The following is a 15918-nucleotide window of genomic DNA, read 5'->3' on the forward strand; positions in this document are numbered from 1 at the left end:
CCCCACCCCACCCCCAACTAAGGAAACCAGAGTAAAAACTTTTCTAAAGCAAACTTCGCCTTACTTAAGACAGAGGTGGCAAGTTTCACAGCCCCCACGCTAAAGGATAATGCTGCCCAAGATGCAGAAACCTTTACAAATGCACTCTATGAGCACCTACAAGGATACATGGATTGTGCCATCCCTAGCAAAACCAAGACTCACTCCTCTAAGAGAAGGAAACCAGTCTGGTGGACACCTGCAATAAACAGGCTATACAATAGAAGGAGGAAACTAGTTCAGAAAAAAAGCAAATCCCAAGAAGGAAAGACATCCCTGATCAGTATCAGTAAGAATCTGAGGTCCCTCATGAAACCATCCAAGGCTAACTTCAAAAGAAAAATAGCCAAGGATTCAAAAGATAACCACAAAGCCTTCTTTAGCTATGTTAAGAATCTAAGTGTCAACTTGCAGATATGCACTGAACTAGTGCAAAATAGCACAAAATATACTGAACCTACTGATATTGCCAACATCCTGACAGATAGATTCAGTGCAAACTTCACCCCTCTCTCACCTCCAAAAGGGCCCACAACAATACCGGAAAAGTGTAGTGTCCCAAAAATCACAGACGCACAGGTGAAAACAGCCCTTTCAAAAGCCAAAAACACAATATGAATGGGACCAGATGGTGTCCCTGGCTGTGTCTTGCATGAACTACAGAATGAACTAACCCCCCACCTAAACACGCTGTTCAACCTCAGCCTCTCCACAGGCTACATGCCCAGAGAATGATGCACAGTAACGGTTATTCCTCTCCACAAAGGAGGGTCCACAACTGACCCTGGTAACTATCGCCATATAAGCCTGACTAGCCTGGTCTGCAATGCTATGGAGTGCATCATCATGGAACTCATTAACAAAGACATTGGGAACCTCCAAACACTTGACCTGACCCAGTTCAGCTTTGTTAAGGGCAGATCATTCCTACTAAACCTGGTTGACTTCTTCAAGACAGTCACCAAGGCCATAGATGAGGGAAAGGTGGTTCATACAGCCTACCTTGACCTCGCCAAGGCTTTCGACACCATTCCCCACTCGGGTATTACAGAAAAACTCACCAGCCTGAACATAAACCCCTACTTCACGAGATGGGTTGCCAACTGGCTTACAGACAGAACTCACAAGGTAAGAATAGTGGGCTACAAGTCCGACTCTAAACCAGTCACAAATGGTGTCCAGCAAGGCTTGGTCCTGGGACCCCTACTGTTTGGCATATGCTTCTCAGAAGTACAGACAAATACAGGAGTACTATGGCTAACCAATTTCGCTGATGACTGCAAACTGGGAGCCATAATTGACTCTCCGGCTGACACGGACATCCTCCAAAAAGGCCTTACTGAGACGGACACCTGGTGTCAAAGTCATGGCCTCAAGCTAAATGCCAAAAAATGCATAGCTATGCCATTCGGGAAAAACAAAACACCCACGAATTACCACATAGGTGCCAGCCCCTATAATACAGAAGAGGTAATAAGAGATCTGTGGACCCAGGTAGATAATAATCACTCCTTTGACAATCATATTGCCAAAGTAGTTAGGAAATCCTTCTATGTGGCCCATCTAATTACTAAAGGGTTCGCATCTAGAAATAAAGTGGTTATAGTGCCCCTCTACCCGTCACTCATTAGACCCATCATAGAGTACAATGCCCCATTCGGGATGTACCTCACAAGACACTTCCAACAGCTGGAAAGACCACAAAAGTACCTCACCAAGAGGATTACTGGTCTCAAACATATGTCCTATGCAGCCCGACTAAAAAAACTCTGGCTGTACTTAGTGGCATATCGCTTACTCAGAGGTGATCTCTGCCTGACTTACAAAGTCATGTCCAACTCAGCATTGATGGACATGCTCCACCTAAAGAAATTCAAGTCACTGTGAGCCACGCACTCTAGTGAGCTAAACCTCACCACAAGAATAAATAGAACATGCTGGAGGGACAGATTCCTGTCACAGAGACTCCCCATACTTTGGAACAGAATTCCTAACTTGATTAGGCAGAGCCCCTCACTAACACTCTTCAAGAGAAACCTTGATGAGTGGATGGGTAACAGAAAATACACCCCTGGGATCACTGGTTGGCTCTGCTTGACAGAGGATCAGTTAATTAATCAATGGGGAGGTGAAAGCTGACACACTCTGGCTAGGCTTATAAATGCCCTCAGGTAGATAGCCTAGTACCTACCTGTGAACCTATAAGTAAGGCAGCTACACACATATTACCTACTTTGCTTAATTCATACAAAAGAGGGTACCACCTGTAGTTTCTCTCCCCTTCACATCCCTGCATATTCTACTTTCTCCTCTCCCCTTCCACTCTTCCTGTCTTCATTCTCCCCTATCCAGTGATCCAGCTCAGCTTCTTTGCTGTATATAGTATACATAACTTTGTTTGCTTGGTTTAGCATTTTGGCCATATAGTACTTTATAATCATGATGGCTAATTTTTTCGTTCATTTTACAAAGCTTAATGGCTACTGTCTCTTATGTATGTATGTAAAATGTTTTTCTTTGTATCTTACAGTGATTTCTTGCTTTACTTTCCAGGCTGAGTCCGAAATTATCCAGTTTGATCAATGTTATATCAAAGTTAACAAATTAAAGTAAAATAAAATAAAGTTCATCAGATCTGAGAATGAGAACTCAACAAAGTAAAAATGAAAATAAAGAAAGATAAAAAACAACTCCAAGAGACAATCAAAAAATGACATCACTAACAATACCAACCCAAACTGAAAAATGTACACTAAATTATTTTAAACTAACCGAAAACATAAGCCTAAACAATAAACCTATAAAATCATACTATAACTCTAAACTACTAAAGGTACTGCAAAAGTATCAGAAATATTCTGAAAAATGTAACTTACCTTAGAACTAGAGTACAAAATCCCTTTGAGATGGCCATTTTACAAAAACATATGCAACTTCAGTAAAAGTCTGAAAAAGAAAATAAGCAATTACCATATCATATATCCAAGTGAAAAGTAAGCTTGATTAAAACAAATGAACAAATTGAAAACACGGTGGGTCTACTGTTATATGAATGAAATATCTTATACTGCATTGTTGGAAATCTGTCTAAAATTACTTTGTAAGCTGTTTCATTATCATAGCTACATCCTCACACTTTTCATTTATTTAGTTATTTTCATTCGGTAAGTGGGTCTCCATTTCAAATACAACCTAGCTACATTAATCAAAATAAAAATATAAATAAAATAAAGAGAAAGATAAGGATGGGGATTAATCAGTAATATAAGGTAAATAGTCAAAGAAAGGGACATTATAGTATGCAAATGATATAGCCTGAAACCAGAATAGTACTTTGTTGTCACATTACTATTCCTGCTTAGTCTTATAAACCATGCTAAAGTGCTTCTACCCTATGGATGCCTGGATGAAGTAAGAACGCACAAATACATTAAACCTTAGAACATCTCACCCTGGCCATGTATGCCTGCTGCAGCAAACCTTACAGCCTGACACATGCCAAATTATTTCACCAAAAGAGTACATGTGATGGCTACTCTGACACCCTTATTGTTCCTGTATTCCAGCTTCTCACATTGGCTCTGGCAAATATTCTCTTTCCAACATCTTCCCTGGTGATGAGTGCTTTAAGAGCAGAAATATAACCTGAATAAATAAACTTCCCATATCAAGCATCACCTTGAATTCTGAAAGTCTGTCACATCATGACCTAGAGGCAATATTAGGTTTCCTGGCACAAAGCCTCATTTGACGTTTAACTAGCTACATCATCAAAAGGTAGGTACAGTGTTGAAAAATAGGTAAGCACTTCAGCAGGAATACGGTGCAACAATCTTGATCTTAATGCACACAGTTTGCAAGCTAAACAAGTACTAAAGCTACAGTCTCAAAATTTATCTCCTTTTACTTTCTAGGGGTCTTTGTTTATCCACTGGAAGAGACTGAGTTGGTGATAGGATTTGAAGCAGTGACCGGAGAGAGGAGTATCACTTTTCGAGTTCAGAACCGTCCAAAGTCTGAGGACTGTTGTGTGGATTGTTGCCGAGGCTCTGTCCTAGCTCTGGGCTGCACCAATGGTAAGTTACAGGTTTGAGCAGACATTTAGATGCATCTGCACTCCTGAATAAATCACATACACACTACTTGGAAGGTTCTCTACCTATTTAAGGGCCTGGGTAGTGGCACTGTTGTATTTTAAACTCTGCTAGGTAGAGACCATCATAGAAATGAAAACTCACTGTTTAGTGAACCAGTGAGTTAGATTTAGCCACTGACTACAAACAAATAAGCATGGCATCTTGTCTTGTTCCTTATACTTGAGTCACTGATACTGTAGTTAGGTGTTCAACTGTTTCCATCGCAGTAGCCACCAACAGACTGTATTCTAATTTCTATGTCAATGTGATGCATGAAATGGCTGTACAGTAGGTAGAACAGAAACTGAGTTTACTACCCACATCAGTAAAACAATACTGAAATCCACTGCAACTACAATGTTCTGTCACAATGAAGAAGGCTTTTGCATTCCTTGTTTTCATCCACGAAATACATCAGTAGAAAGCTCTAGATCTTTAGCTGCAAAAATCAAAATAATGTCAAAGTATTACTCTAAGCTTTCAGAAGTATACCCCATATTTACAAAAATGTTAACTCTCTTTATAGCAGCACATCTTCTCTCATATATTCAAACTCTCATTAACTACTTCTATTTTTCTTACAGCTTTTAAGTACGTGTACATCATTCCTCACCCCAAAAAAACAAACCCTAAGAAATATGAAAATTACAGACCTATAGCAAATCTATGGCTTATAACAAACATATTTTAAAAACATAGGCAAACAACTCTGGGATCACATAAACAAATATACACTTCTTTGTTGTATACAAGATTATTTCATAAAGTGTTTCAGTACCATGACAGCATTATGTTCTAATGACACCATTTCTAACAATGTGAATGATTTAAAACTAATAGGGATCTGTTCATTGATACCAAATGCGAATTTGAAATAGTAAATCACAAACCTGCTCCTTTACAAACTTAGCAAGTTCGATTTTGGCCCATATAAAATAAGGTTAAATCTATGGAAATAAAGAAAGAAAGATATGACTGGGAACATCACTGAATGCAATGTTTTTTGACAATACCACCAGACAAGGTCCCTTATAACAGGTAAATTAGAAGGTAGTTATACAGTACTGGGGGGCTATTTATCAAGGCTGCAATTTTATCTCTTTAAAGTTATGTTTCAAAGTTACCTCCAAAACAAGAGCTTTCCAAGTACATCTAGGAACCTCTCTTTCAGATGAAGGCACTATTGACATAGGATTCCATTGTTATTTCCATTATTCATCAATGATATTTCCACTGACCTGTCCCACCTCAACTTGGTATTTTCTGCAAATTATTTCTTACCACTTGAATCATGTAAGTATAGCTTGTCTCATCAACAGAAACTACAATCTAGTATTACAAATGTATGCCATTGGATGAGTAAAAACATGCTCCTAATTAATCCTGTGAAGTATAACATCATGATATTTGGCACACCCAAAAAGCTCCCCAACCTAAAATCTAATTATTAGTGACACAGACTGCAACTCACTACCACTAGTAACAGAGCAGAAGTAACTAGGGTTCACTTTCGCCCCTACTCTTTCATTGACTAAGCATGAATGCAATATCATTAACAAAACACTCCACCAGCTAAAGTTATGGTATAGAATTTCATCTCTCCTCACCCCTATAGCTTGTAATGCCTTAGTTAAAATTTGCTTATTCCTAAAATTGAATATGAGCTCCTTCTTCTAACCTTACAATCACATCTAAAATACAAACTACTATAAGTACAATCTGCAGCTATATTCTTGTAGATCCCCAAGCCTGTCACTGCCAACTTCTACAGAGGTGTAACTGGCTACCTGTAAGTGACAGTGCCACATTTCTTCCAAGATGTCAAATCTACCACCTGTTAAAAATGGGACACTGTTCCCACCCACAAAATCAATCTTACAAATGAACGAGTCTAACTACACTCTGAGACAGTCAAAGAAGATAGCATTGACCTCATTTTAAAACCTACACAGCAGACAAGGCTATCTCTTGCTACGTCCAGCTGTTTGAAATTGGCTACCTGCACAAGTGAGACAGCAAGACACACTTCAGTTATCTAGAAACAAACTAAAAGAACCACTGTTTAAGGATAACAAATGTTCTTGCTTTCATGACAATGGCTTCTCTTTGCAACTCACACTGTAGTCGTATCTTTCTTGCAAAGATATACTTTTACAAATGGCCACTGGCTGAAGGTCTACCTTAATTGTACATACTGTAAATAATATCACTTGCATTTATAACTATAAATGACGTACACATGTATTGTCTCTACTTTGTTACTGTACTCTGTATGACTCTGTGTATTCTTTAGTTTATGTATAATTTATGTTATGTACCACGATACCTGGGTCAAGGCTGAAAATGGTCTGTCAACCAATCCACTTAGCTAGTTATCAAACTGAAATAAATAAAATGAAATAAATAAATATGACTTATAGACATGCCCTATCATGTACAAAAAAATAACACAAATAACACACAGTGTACAAACTATTCTGTTTAATTTGTTACTCCATATGGTTGTAGCCCTTAAACTGAACTGTATAGTTCAAAAGTCTGAATTTATAAAATCACCTTTTGTTTGAAATTTGTAGCCAGCTTGACAGTATATTAACCAGAAAGAGGAATGACACAATTAATGCAAATAACATGGAGAGAATCTGCGTAAGTGCTCCCTGGCACACCCAAGTGACCTCTTTCTATTTGAAACAGTGTCTGCCCTCTGTAAGATATTATCCTTTTGCCTCGTGTTTCAGTTTTTTTCAAATTATACAACAAAATTAAGGAAACAATACTTGACAAAGATTTCAATGATTGTATTGATAACACTTATAATTTTACTGTGTCATGAGTCTGGTATTCAATGCTAAAATACATTTTAATAATCACTGAAATATTGCTATGCGTTAACTTTAAAATAATCCCTCAGCTTTAATATATTATACTTCAAATGGTACACATTTATTTCCCTTTTGTTCTAGTACTTTAACTTTTATACTATGAATACAACATTTCTACTAGAAAAGTATATCTGTTAGTTGGAACTAGGAAAAAACAAAATTTCACCAATCAGAAGAGCAAAAATTAGCAGCAAAGGATGTGAACCACAGGTGCAAAATCCAGTAAAATACCGTTCATTGGTAAGCGCTTTTGTCAGGTTTAAAATCACCAGACTTCTTTAGACACCATTTTACAAACATGCCCAGACATTTATACCAGTGACATAACTACCAGCAGCCAATGACATCAAGTAAACACAATGCTAGTTGCCCACCAGGATTAAATGACTTGGTGTCCATTTCTAGTTTGCTTAAATTAAAAGCCTATGATAGATATAATTACATTCTTTATCCCTCGAAACATGTGGCAATGTATAAATTCAAGTGGTAGATGAATGTAATGCAACATTAATAGCTGAGTGATAAAGAAAGTCTTGGGTTGCTTGCTGCAGTTTATTTTCATAAATGATCTGATCTCTCCTAAATAAACTAGGGTTCATTATAACTATCAACCTGTTCTGGCAGGCCATTTCTGGAGAAAATAGTTCTGAGCACCACAGTGTGTTTGCCTTCATGTGTATGATCTCTGGCCATTTGATATAGACATTATCTGCTATAAGAGAGCTATTGTTTATAAGTGACTATCAGATTATGAAGACAAACCAAACCAATGAAAGGCCTCCCATACCACAATGGATTGGCACAGAAGCTACCAGTCTGATCAGATGCAATCTGTTTACTATGATTTTTCTTCCTCTAGCCTGGTCCCCATAATATAGAATGCTCTTAAGTCTTCTTAAAGTTTTCCTAATGAATTGAAATCCCTTGTGGCCTGCCTTTTTTAATCTGACATTCTGATAATTTGGTTTTGATCTGTCCACCTGATTCTGTCTCCCAAGAACAATCAAGTTTACAACTCAGCCTCTATGAGATTGAAAATGGCTTTTGGACTTTGAACTCTAACACAAAGTATCCAAAACATTTTGTATTTGAACCTTCTTCCTATGATCACTCTTCGTTCATCGCCACATCTATAGCTAACATAAGTACTATGCTGATAAATTCCACCAGTAATTTCAGTGAAACATTAGAACATTTTTTTAGATTGCAGGACATGTGAAACTGCTAAATAAAGCAATTCAGAAAGTCAGACTCGTCTATGAGACTGTTAATAGATCCAGAACTATCCAGGCTTTAGTTCTGCCATCTCTTTATAAGAATGTCATTTGTTTATGAATCTTTAACTTTATACCACAACTAAACCAGCAGAGGACCGCAGTATTTCCTGCCATTTCAGATATTAGAGTCAGTGACTTCTCTGCATGATAGTCCATTGAGTGACTGAGGTTCTCCAATCATGGCTGTCTGGTCCAATTCCTTACAAACTTACATGAGAAGAAAAACCCTTCACTATGCCTTATTTCAGTCAAGTGTTTCTAAACTATGAAGCAGTCACAAATAATGTGTTTATAGGTCCATGGGTACTTAGATACTTACTAGTCTACTCATTTGTAAGGGTGTTAAGAAGCCTGGCCTTATATTCCCATGGTAGTTTTTTAGCTGTATATTTTGTGTATGAATAACCAAGGGGCAGATAGAACAAAAATATGTTGGAACATTGACATGTTGCCCATTTCTAAAAGATGCATGGGTGCTAAGCTGGGGTGCATTTATGGTTTCCCTTCCAGTCATCCAAATTTAATTAAATACAGTAAGAGAATTACTTTGCTTTATAAGCAGTAGAAGATGGTTCATTAGAGTAGCATTCTCTGTGATGTATATCTCTCCCTCCAGCATGTCCTGTTTATGTTGCAAAAATGACTGAGAGTCCTTGATCAGATGTTTATCCTACCATTCAACTTCTGAATGTGTAATAGGTCTGACAGGATAGGGTCTGCCTCTGTTGAAGCTCTATATGCGAGGCAGAGGTCATCTCATAGTATGTTGTATAATACAGAGAAGAGGATCAAAGCTCGAAGATTGTCCACATAGTTTTTATGATTTAGGCCCTGGACTTTTTGTGAAAAAATATTGTGGTCATTACAGTTGTGCCAGTTGCTTGGATAGGTATATGCCAAAAGGAGCATTATATTCGATGATTAGCCTAGTGAGAAGTGAGTACCATGGAATCATTATATCCATGGACCTGAGCAACATATATTTATATATAAACTGTGCAATGAAAATGGACTCCCTTACAATCGTGGACACATGGTGATAAAAGCACAGTTTGTTGTAGATGTAAATTCCCAGATAGCTGACTGTATGATCAGCTTTTGAGAGGTGTCTTATCAAAGTGAGAGTTACAAGGGAAGTCATGCATGCCAAAGGATAATATGTCATGGTCCTGATATCAACTATTTGTTTAGGTAAGACCCTCTTGGAGGATCTTTGTGCACACTGTGGAATTTAGAACAGCACCAAGTTTACACTCATCTGCAAACTTTGTCAGCCACAAACCCTTACAATTTGATTTGACCTCCAAGAAGTAAATGACAAAGAGGAGTGTCTCAAGGACTGAATCCTGGGGTGCACCACTACTGACATGTCTTTTGTAGTTGGTAGAGATGCCCAAACTAATTTTCTGGGTTTTATCTGTGAGCCAATTTGCTATACAGTGAGTTACATAACAGATGACATTTAACTTGGAGAGTTTATTCATGATATCTGAATTTGGGTATTGTCAAATGCCTTTGTGAGGTGTAGATATGTCTGTACTGATCCACCCTCATCAATTTCTTCAGTACCCTTCTCAAAGAAGTGTACCACAATAAGTAGGCAGGAGCTCCCTGTAATGAATCCGAGCACACTTAGGCTAAGAGTTGTAGGCTGTTTTGGTCCTTATTTATTAATTCCAGAATGATTCTTTTCATAGCCCTACAGATGAGGTTGGTCAGATATATTGGTGTATAATTTCCTGGATCAGCTGACACCCGATCTTTGTGCAAGGAGTTGACTGCTGCTGTCTTTCATTCATCTGACATGAAGCCTGTTTGGAAGTTGTTGTAGGTCTGACAAGTCCTGTATCAGGATGACCAGTAGGCAGCCTGGTATGTTATCTGGCCCTATGGAGTTAGTGTTTTTAGCCTTGGACAGTGTCTTGAGGACTTGTACTTGGGAGATTCAAGGAGGAAGTATTAATGTGGGTATGTGATCTGGAAATACAGGAGGTGGGGGTGAAGTTTGAGCTAAAATTATCTTTTAGTAGACTGGCTATGTCCCCTGGATGTGATTATGTGATATAATTTATTGTTAGCTAAGTGGAGTGCTGTAAATTATTTATATGTAATTATTCTTCACCTAGGTGGCTGTTTTTACTTCATATCTGGCTTTGGTTGATTTTATCAGGCTTCAGCATCCACTGTTGAGTTTAGCAAGGGCATTTTATCATCTTGAGAGTTAAACTTATTTTTTGTGCAATGAGTTTTTATTTCCTTTTATTAAAGATCCTGTTTGTATTTGGGATCAACTGCAGAGATTTATTCTTAAATTTGGCATTGCATTTACTTCAGAGGGGCACAAAAACACCTCTGTAGCTCTTTACATATGCATAGAGTGTGGTGGTAAAGGAGTCCACATAACAGTGGGGTCATCAGTTTGAATTTAGTCACGTCATCACTCTGATTTAGCAAATTAGCTTTCACATAATCTCTGAATAATGAAACACTGGAGAATGCTTCTGGCTTCCATCTTATGGTGAACATGATGGATTTGTGGTCCAATTTGACAAGGGAGGTAGTAACAATTGGGTAGAACAAAGCTGGACTATATTGGTAAGAATCAAGTTTAGGATTCTGTTGCCCTTGTTGGGGTACAGACTAGCTGGTCCAAAGAGTTTGTACTGATGAAGTTCAGAAATTTCTTGACAAATATGTTTGTGGTTGTATCAGCCTCTCAATTAAGGTAGGGGTAGCTGAAATCTCCTAGGAGCAGTAGTGTAGTTGGGGTAGGATGAAGGGAGCAATTGCCTCAAGGACAAAGTGTTAGAGGGCATGAATGGCTAGGCCATCTGACCCATCCATCATTCATACTGTGGAATTATGTATGTGGTCTAAACTGTAGTGACTGCTTAGTACATTGTAACAAACACTTTGCTACAGTTTAATTGTTCAAAATTATTTTTGAGCAAAAAAGTAGACAAAACAACTTTGATAAACACTGAAAAAGCTATGATTCTTTACTTGTGCCACTAAACTACTATTAACAAGTTAAGCGCTTTCATCTATGAGAAACTAGACTTCATCAGATAAAAACCCTTTAAAAATATTGCATTTAAATATACTTTAAAAATCACATGACCAGCAAGCCCTCATCCAATACTTTTAAAGAGCCCCTTGTAGGTGTTTTCTAAGTATCTATGTGATATGGTACAAAATAAATCCTTTAAAGGCACAGGCATTGTTCGCTGTCACATAAATTTACACAATCATAAAATCTTTATAAATTCAAACCAAAATATGTGTACAAAATATAATATACCCATCCTATTGCTTATCTTAAAATTGCCTTGAATTTTAATAGGCAGAAGAGAGCTGTATGTTCATTTAAACCTGGCCAGCTTCCTGCATTTAATTGTAGCTGCCAGTAAAGCTCCCTTTTCTCCAACAACAAAGATCAAGTCCCCCTCTTAAATTAGATGTCACCCTTTCTATTATAACAAATTTAAAATCATGTCCCAGTTTCTCATGTACTTGTTTAAACGCAGTGTCAGTTTGTTTTTTTCTTTTTGTTTCATAATTATGTTCATATATTCCATCATTTAGCTTACATTTTCTCTTAACAATATAGAAACTGGGACATGTTTGTCATAAACAACCCCCAGTGTCTCACAATTAAATTTATCTTGCATTTTAAAATTATGTGTGCAATCTATCACATGTATGAATAAATTTGCAATAGGAAAAGCATCCGCATTTACTCATTCTGGGATTACTAATATTGTTAATAATCTTCCCCTTCTCCAAAATGTTCTTCATGTTATTAACTTTTTATATAATATTACTGACCCATCCCCTACTTTCTTCCTAACCAGTCTGTCTTCCTTTATAATAGACCAATTTTATCAAAAAAAATTGGTGATTTTACTGTCCAGTGTATACATTGCTATAAAGGAGTTCCTAAACTCATTATTTACTGGTTCCTTATTAATTGGATTTGGGTTCCTCTCCATGGCAGGCCCACTTTCAATATTTGTATTATTTAAAATCGGGCAAAATAGTTTTCTCTTTTGTTAATGAATTCATACATGAGGTTAATCATGAATGTCTCTGGGTAACTCCCCTTTATAAATATTTGTTTGAGAAGAAAGCATTCATCCAAAAGCTGTACATCTAATGTGGTCATATGGGCTGCTCATACAAATTTCCCTTTTATGAATGTTCTTTTTTGTGAAAAAGGGTGAGCGCTAGTAAAGTGTAGAAAGGCATTAGAATAAGTAAGCTCCCTGTAAATCTTTGAAATGTAACTACAACTTGAAATGTCCTTCATAAGCCATATATCTAAGTATGCTATGCGTTCCTCCCCTAATTCATGTGTGAACTTCAAGAATTCTGTGCTCTTTTAATATTCTCAACAAAAAAAGGAATAGCAGTATTTTGTCTTTACTTTCATTCCACATAATAAAAATATCATCAAGATACCTGATATATAGCTTACATGAGTCCATAATTTTGTTGTTAAATAAGGAATTCCTTTCTCACTGGATCATAATGATATTTGCAGATAAGGAGCCACATGTAAACCCATCGATACCTTTTATTGCTGTAAATAATATTGCCCTTCAAAAAGTATGTAATTATTTTCCAGTACAATTTTTTCTAAAAGTTCTTCATAGAGGTTAATTTTATGTTGTGGGACCCATTTACTCAATAAGTAGTTGGTAAACCATAGACTCCTGATATTATATGGGATTACTGTATATAGATCCTTTACATCAACTGTTAAAAAAACAAAATCCTCTTTATATTCCAAGTTCATGGGTTCATAGCTAGGTACTAGGCTATTGGTCCTAAGGCCTATACAAGCCTAGCCAAAAAGGTACCCTGGCTTTCGGCACCCAAGAACATTATTTTCCTTGAGCGTCCACTATTGAATGCACGGGAGGGTTCAATGAGTTCTTGCAAGTTATCTATTTTACTTAAAAAATCCCATGAATTCTTGCAGACATGCTACTCCTGTTTCAGAAAATGTTTTAGTTTTTCCTCAAGAAATTTTGCACAGCATAAGTGATAGATCCTCGAGTGTCCACTATTGGATGCACAGGAGAGTTCAATAAATTCTTGCAAATTATCGGCACTCCAAATATGGCTAGTAGATTGGAGGTTAAGATGTTTAATTTGTTGTTGAATAAACAAATCATTTAATTGTGTCCTAATTTTTCTATATGCTGTGTTCAATTCATGTTTGAGGCCTGTCTATAGGTATCTTCAGATAAAATCTGGAGCATTCTATACGCATAATCAGATTTTTGCATCATAATTAACCCTTTCCCTTCATTGGGCTTTATTATTCTAATATTATGATTCCTAATATCTTCCAACTTCAATTCATCCTTTGTGGTGTCATATTTATTCTCTTCTTTATTATTAAGCATGTTTCTTACATCTAATTCACACATTTTTTTCAAATAAGTGCAACATTGGGTGTAGTAGGGGCTTATATGTACTTGCCACCTTCAATACCGACAAAGCTGTGGACAGCTCACTAAAAATAATACTAAAGTTTAACTGCCTAACACAGTGTTTGAGTTCCATAAGCACATTTGCAATATTGGCTTTTTTAATTTTAAAATATAAGGTAAATTTAATTGTGAGACATCGGGGGTTGTTTATGAGGTGTTATGTAAAACATGTCCCGGATTCTATATTGGTAAGACAGAATGTAAGTTAAAGGATAGAATATATAAAGTATGAAATAAAAAGAAAAAATAAACCAATGCTCTGTTTAAAAATGTACATGAGAATCCGGGACATGATTTTAAATTTGTTATAACAGAAAAGGTGACCCCTATTTAAAAGGGGCACCTTGGTCTTTGTTGTTGGAGAAAAGGGAGGTCAAGTGACAAGTTCTAGTGTTTTCAGTGTTTATTAAAATGATTTTCTTTTTTTTTGTTTGTTTGTTTTTAATTTTAAGTTGTGCACTGTAGTGCTCACTGGGTGGTGTAAGCCATAGAGACTGTTTGCTACACCTGCAGCAAGCTGCTTGCTACAGTTTAAAACTAAAAATAAACATTTTTTTTCATCTATCTCCATGTGGGGTATAAACTGTACTGTAGCAACTGCTTGCTAAATTCTGAGTGGGTGGGGGGGGGGGTCAGGGGCATGGCACAGAAATTGGACCAGATTGATTCCTGCATTTCAGGAGTCGGATGTAACTGATCATGGATTTTTTTTTCTGCAATTCCTTTGAAGATGGTGCATGAATGTGGTCACTTGGTTGGTGTACCAGTAGAATGACCTGGCCTTTTTGTTTTTTGTTCTAGAAAGATTTGGTTTGAGCATCTAGCACACAGAAGGTAGTAAATAATTTGTCTAGACAAAGTATGGTGATCGGCTTTAGATGTACAGTGTTGTACAGTGCTGTACAGAGTGCATCCCCATGACTGTTAAGCTGAGGCGATAAAGTAAAACAACCAATAAAAAAATCTGATAGAATTCCAGCCAATAATGTCTATTCCTCTAAAACATCATTAAATTAATCCCTGTCACTGAGTAATCGCTACTATTCTCAGCAGGTTTGCACTGTGAATAGAAAAACAATTTTATCTGTAATCTAAAGTAAAGAGTAAATGCAAGAGTATAAAATGGTAGGGATTTGCATAGAAAAAGAAAACAGTTTTATTAGCAGTATGAAGTTGAAATCTAATGAAGTAACTATTGAAAAATACCCACTGTAATAAAAAGGACTATCTGTTAAACTCACAAGTAGCCAAAGGTCTGATTAATGCACAGTATAAGTACTTTTGACTGAACCTAAATACACTGTAAAACACTGAAAAGGAGTGCAAAATTTCTGGGAAAAAAATTAGATGAACTAGAAGTATCAGTGGATTTATACATGGCCAGGAACTGCTTAAAACACAAAACCAGTGACTTTAGTCACATGGACAGTGAAAAGTTTATGCAATTCAATAAAATAAACAAAAACTGCTGAAAACACCAAACCAAAACTATGTACAGCAATAAGACATACTTCCTCGATTAATGTGAGGAGTTTATAGTCTGGAAAGCAGCAGGAAAACATTCTTTAGCAATTGCACGTCAGCTTTCTCTCTGAGTGTCTTGAGAAAAATAATGGGATATGGCTACAAACCCTGCTAAGCTTAAGAGCTCATGTGAAAGAACCTATGGAAAAAACAGCTAGATCTCCAGCCAATAATGTACAATTACCTGAAACAGCAGTAAATTATTCCTTGCCACTAAATAATCACTGCTACTCTCAGCAAGTTTACATTCTGACTTAATATTCAGCCATTTGCCTTTTACTTTAGAGTACAGTTAATGTTGGTTTTCAAAAGTGAAAAAGAATTACAGGGAAATAGTTTTATTAGCAGTAAGGAGGGGCAATCTAATGAATTATTGAGAGCACTCACTGTAACAAAATGGAGGATTTATTAAAGTCAAAAGGAACCATGGGTCTAATGAATGTATAGTTTAAGTGCTTTTAACTAAAAAAATGTAAAACAGTGGAAAAAACATGCAAAATCACAAAAAAATTGCTTACCTAGACAGAAGTATCAACAATTTTTTTTTTAATTGCTAGTT

General features: G+C 36.7%; 1 protein-coding gene across 2 annotated transcripts in view; it reads left to right on the forward strand.

The window, feature by feature from the left end:
* VWA5B2 (von Willebrand factor A domain containing 5B2) overlaps positions 1-15918 on the forward strand; it is a 1682718-nt gene that overhangs the window by 415054 nt on the left and 1251746 nt on the right. For both annotated transcript variants that reach the window (XM_044070629.1, XM_044070630.1), the window contains one exon: positions 3954-4115. In XM_044070629.1, the coding sequence (XP_043926564.1) occupies positions 3954-4115 (162 nt within the window). The remainder of the gene's footprint in view (positions 1-3953; positions 4116-15918) is intronic.

The sequence above is a fragment of the Protopterus annectens genome, chromosome 4.part1 (genome assembly GCF_019279795.1).
Source record: "Protopterus annectens isolate FY-2018-M chromosome 4.part1, PAN1.0, whole genome shotgun sequence".
NCBI lineage: Eukaryota > Metazoa > Chordata > Ceratodontiformes > Protopteridae > Protopterus > Protopterus annectens.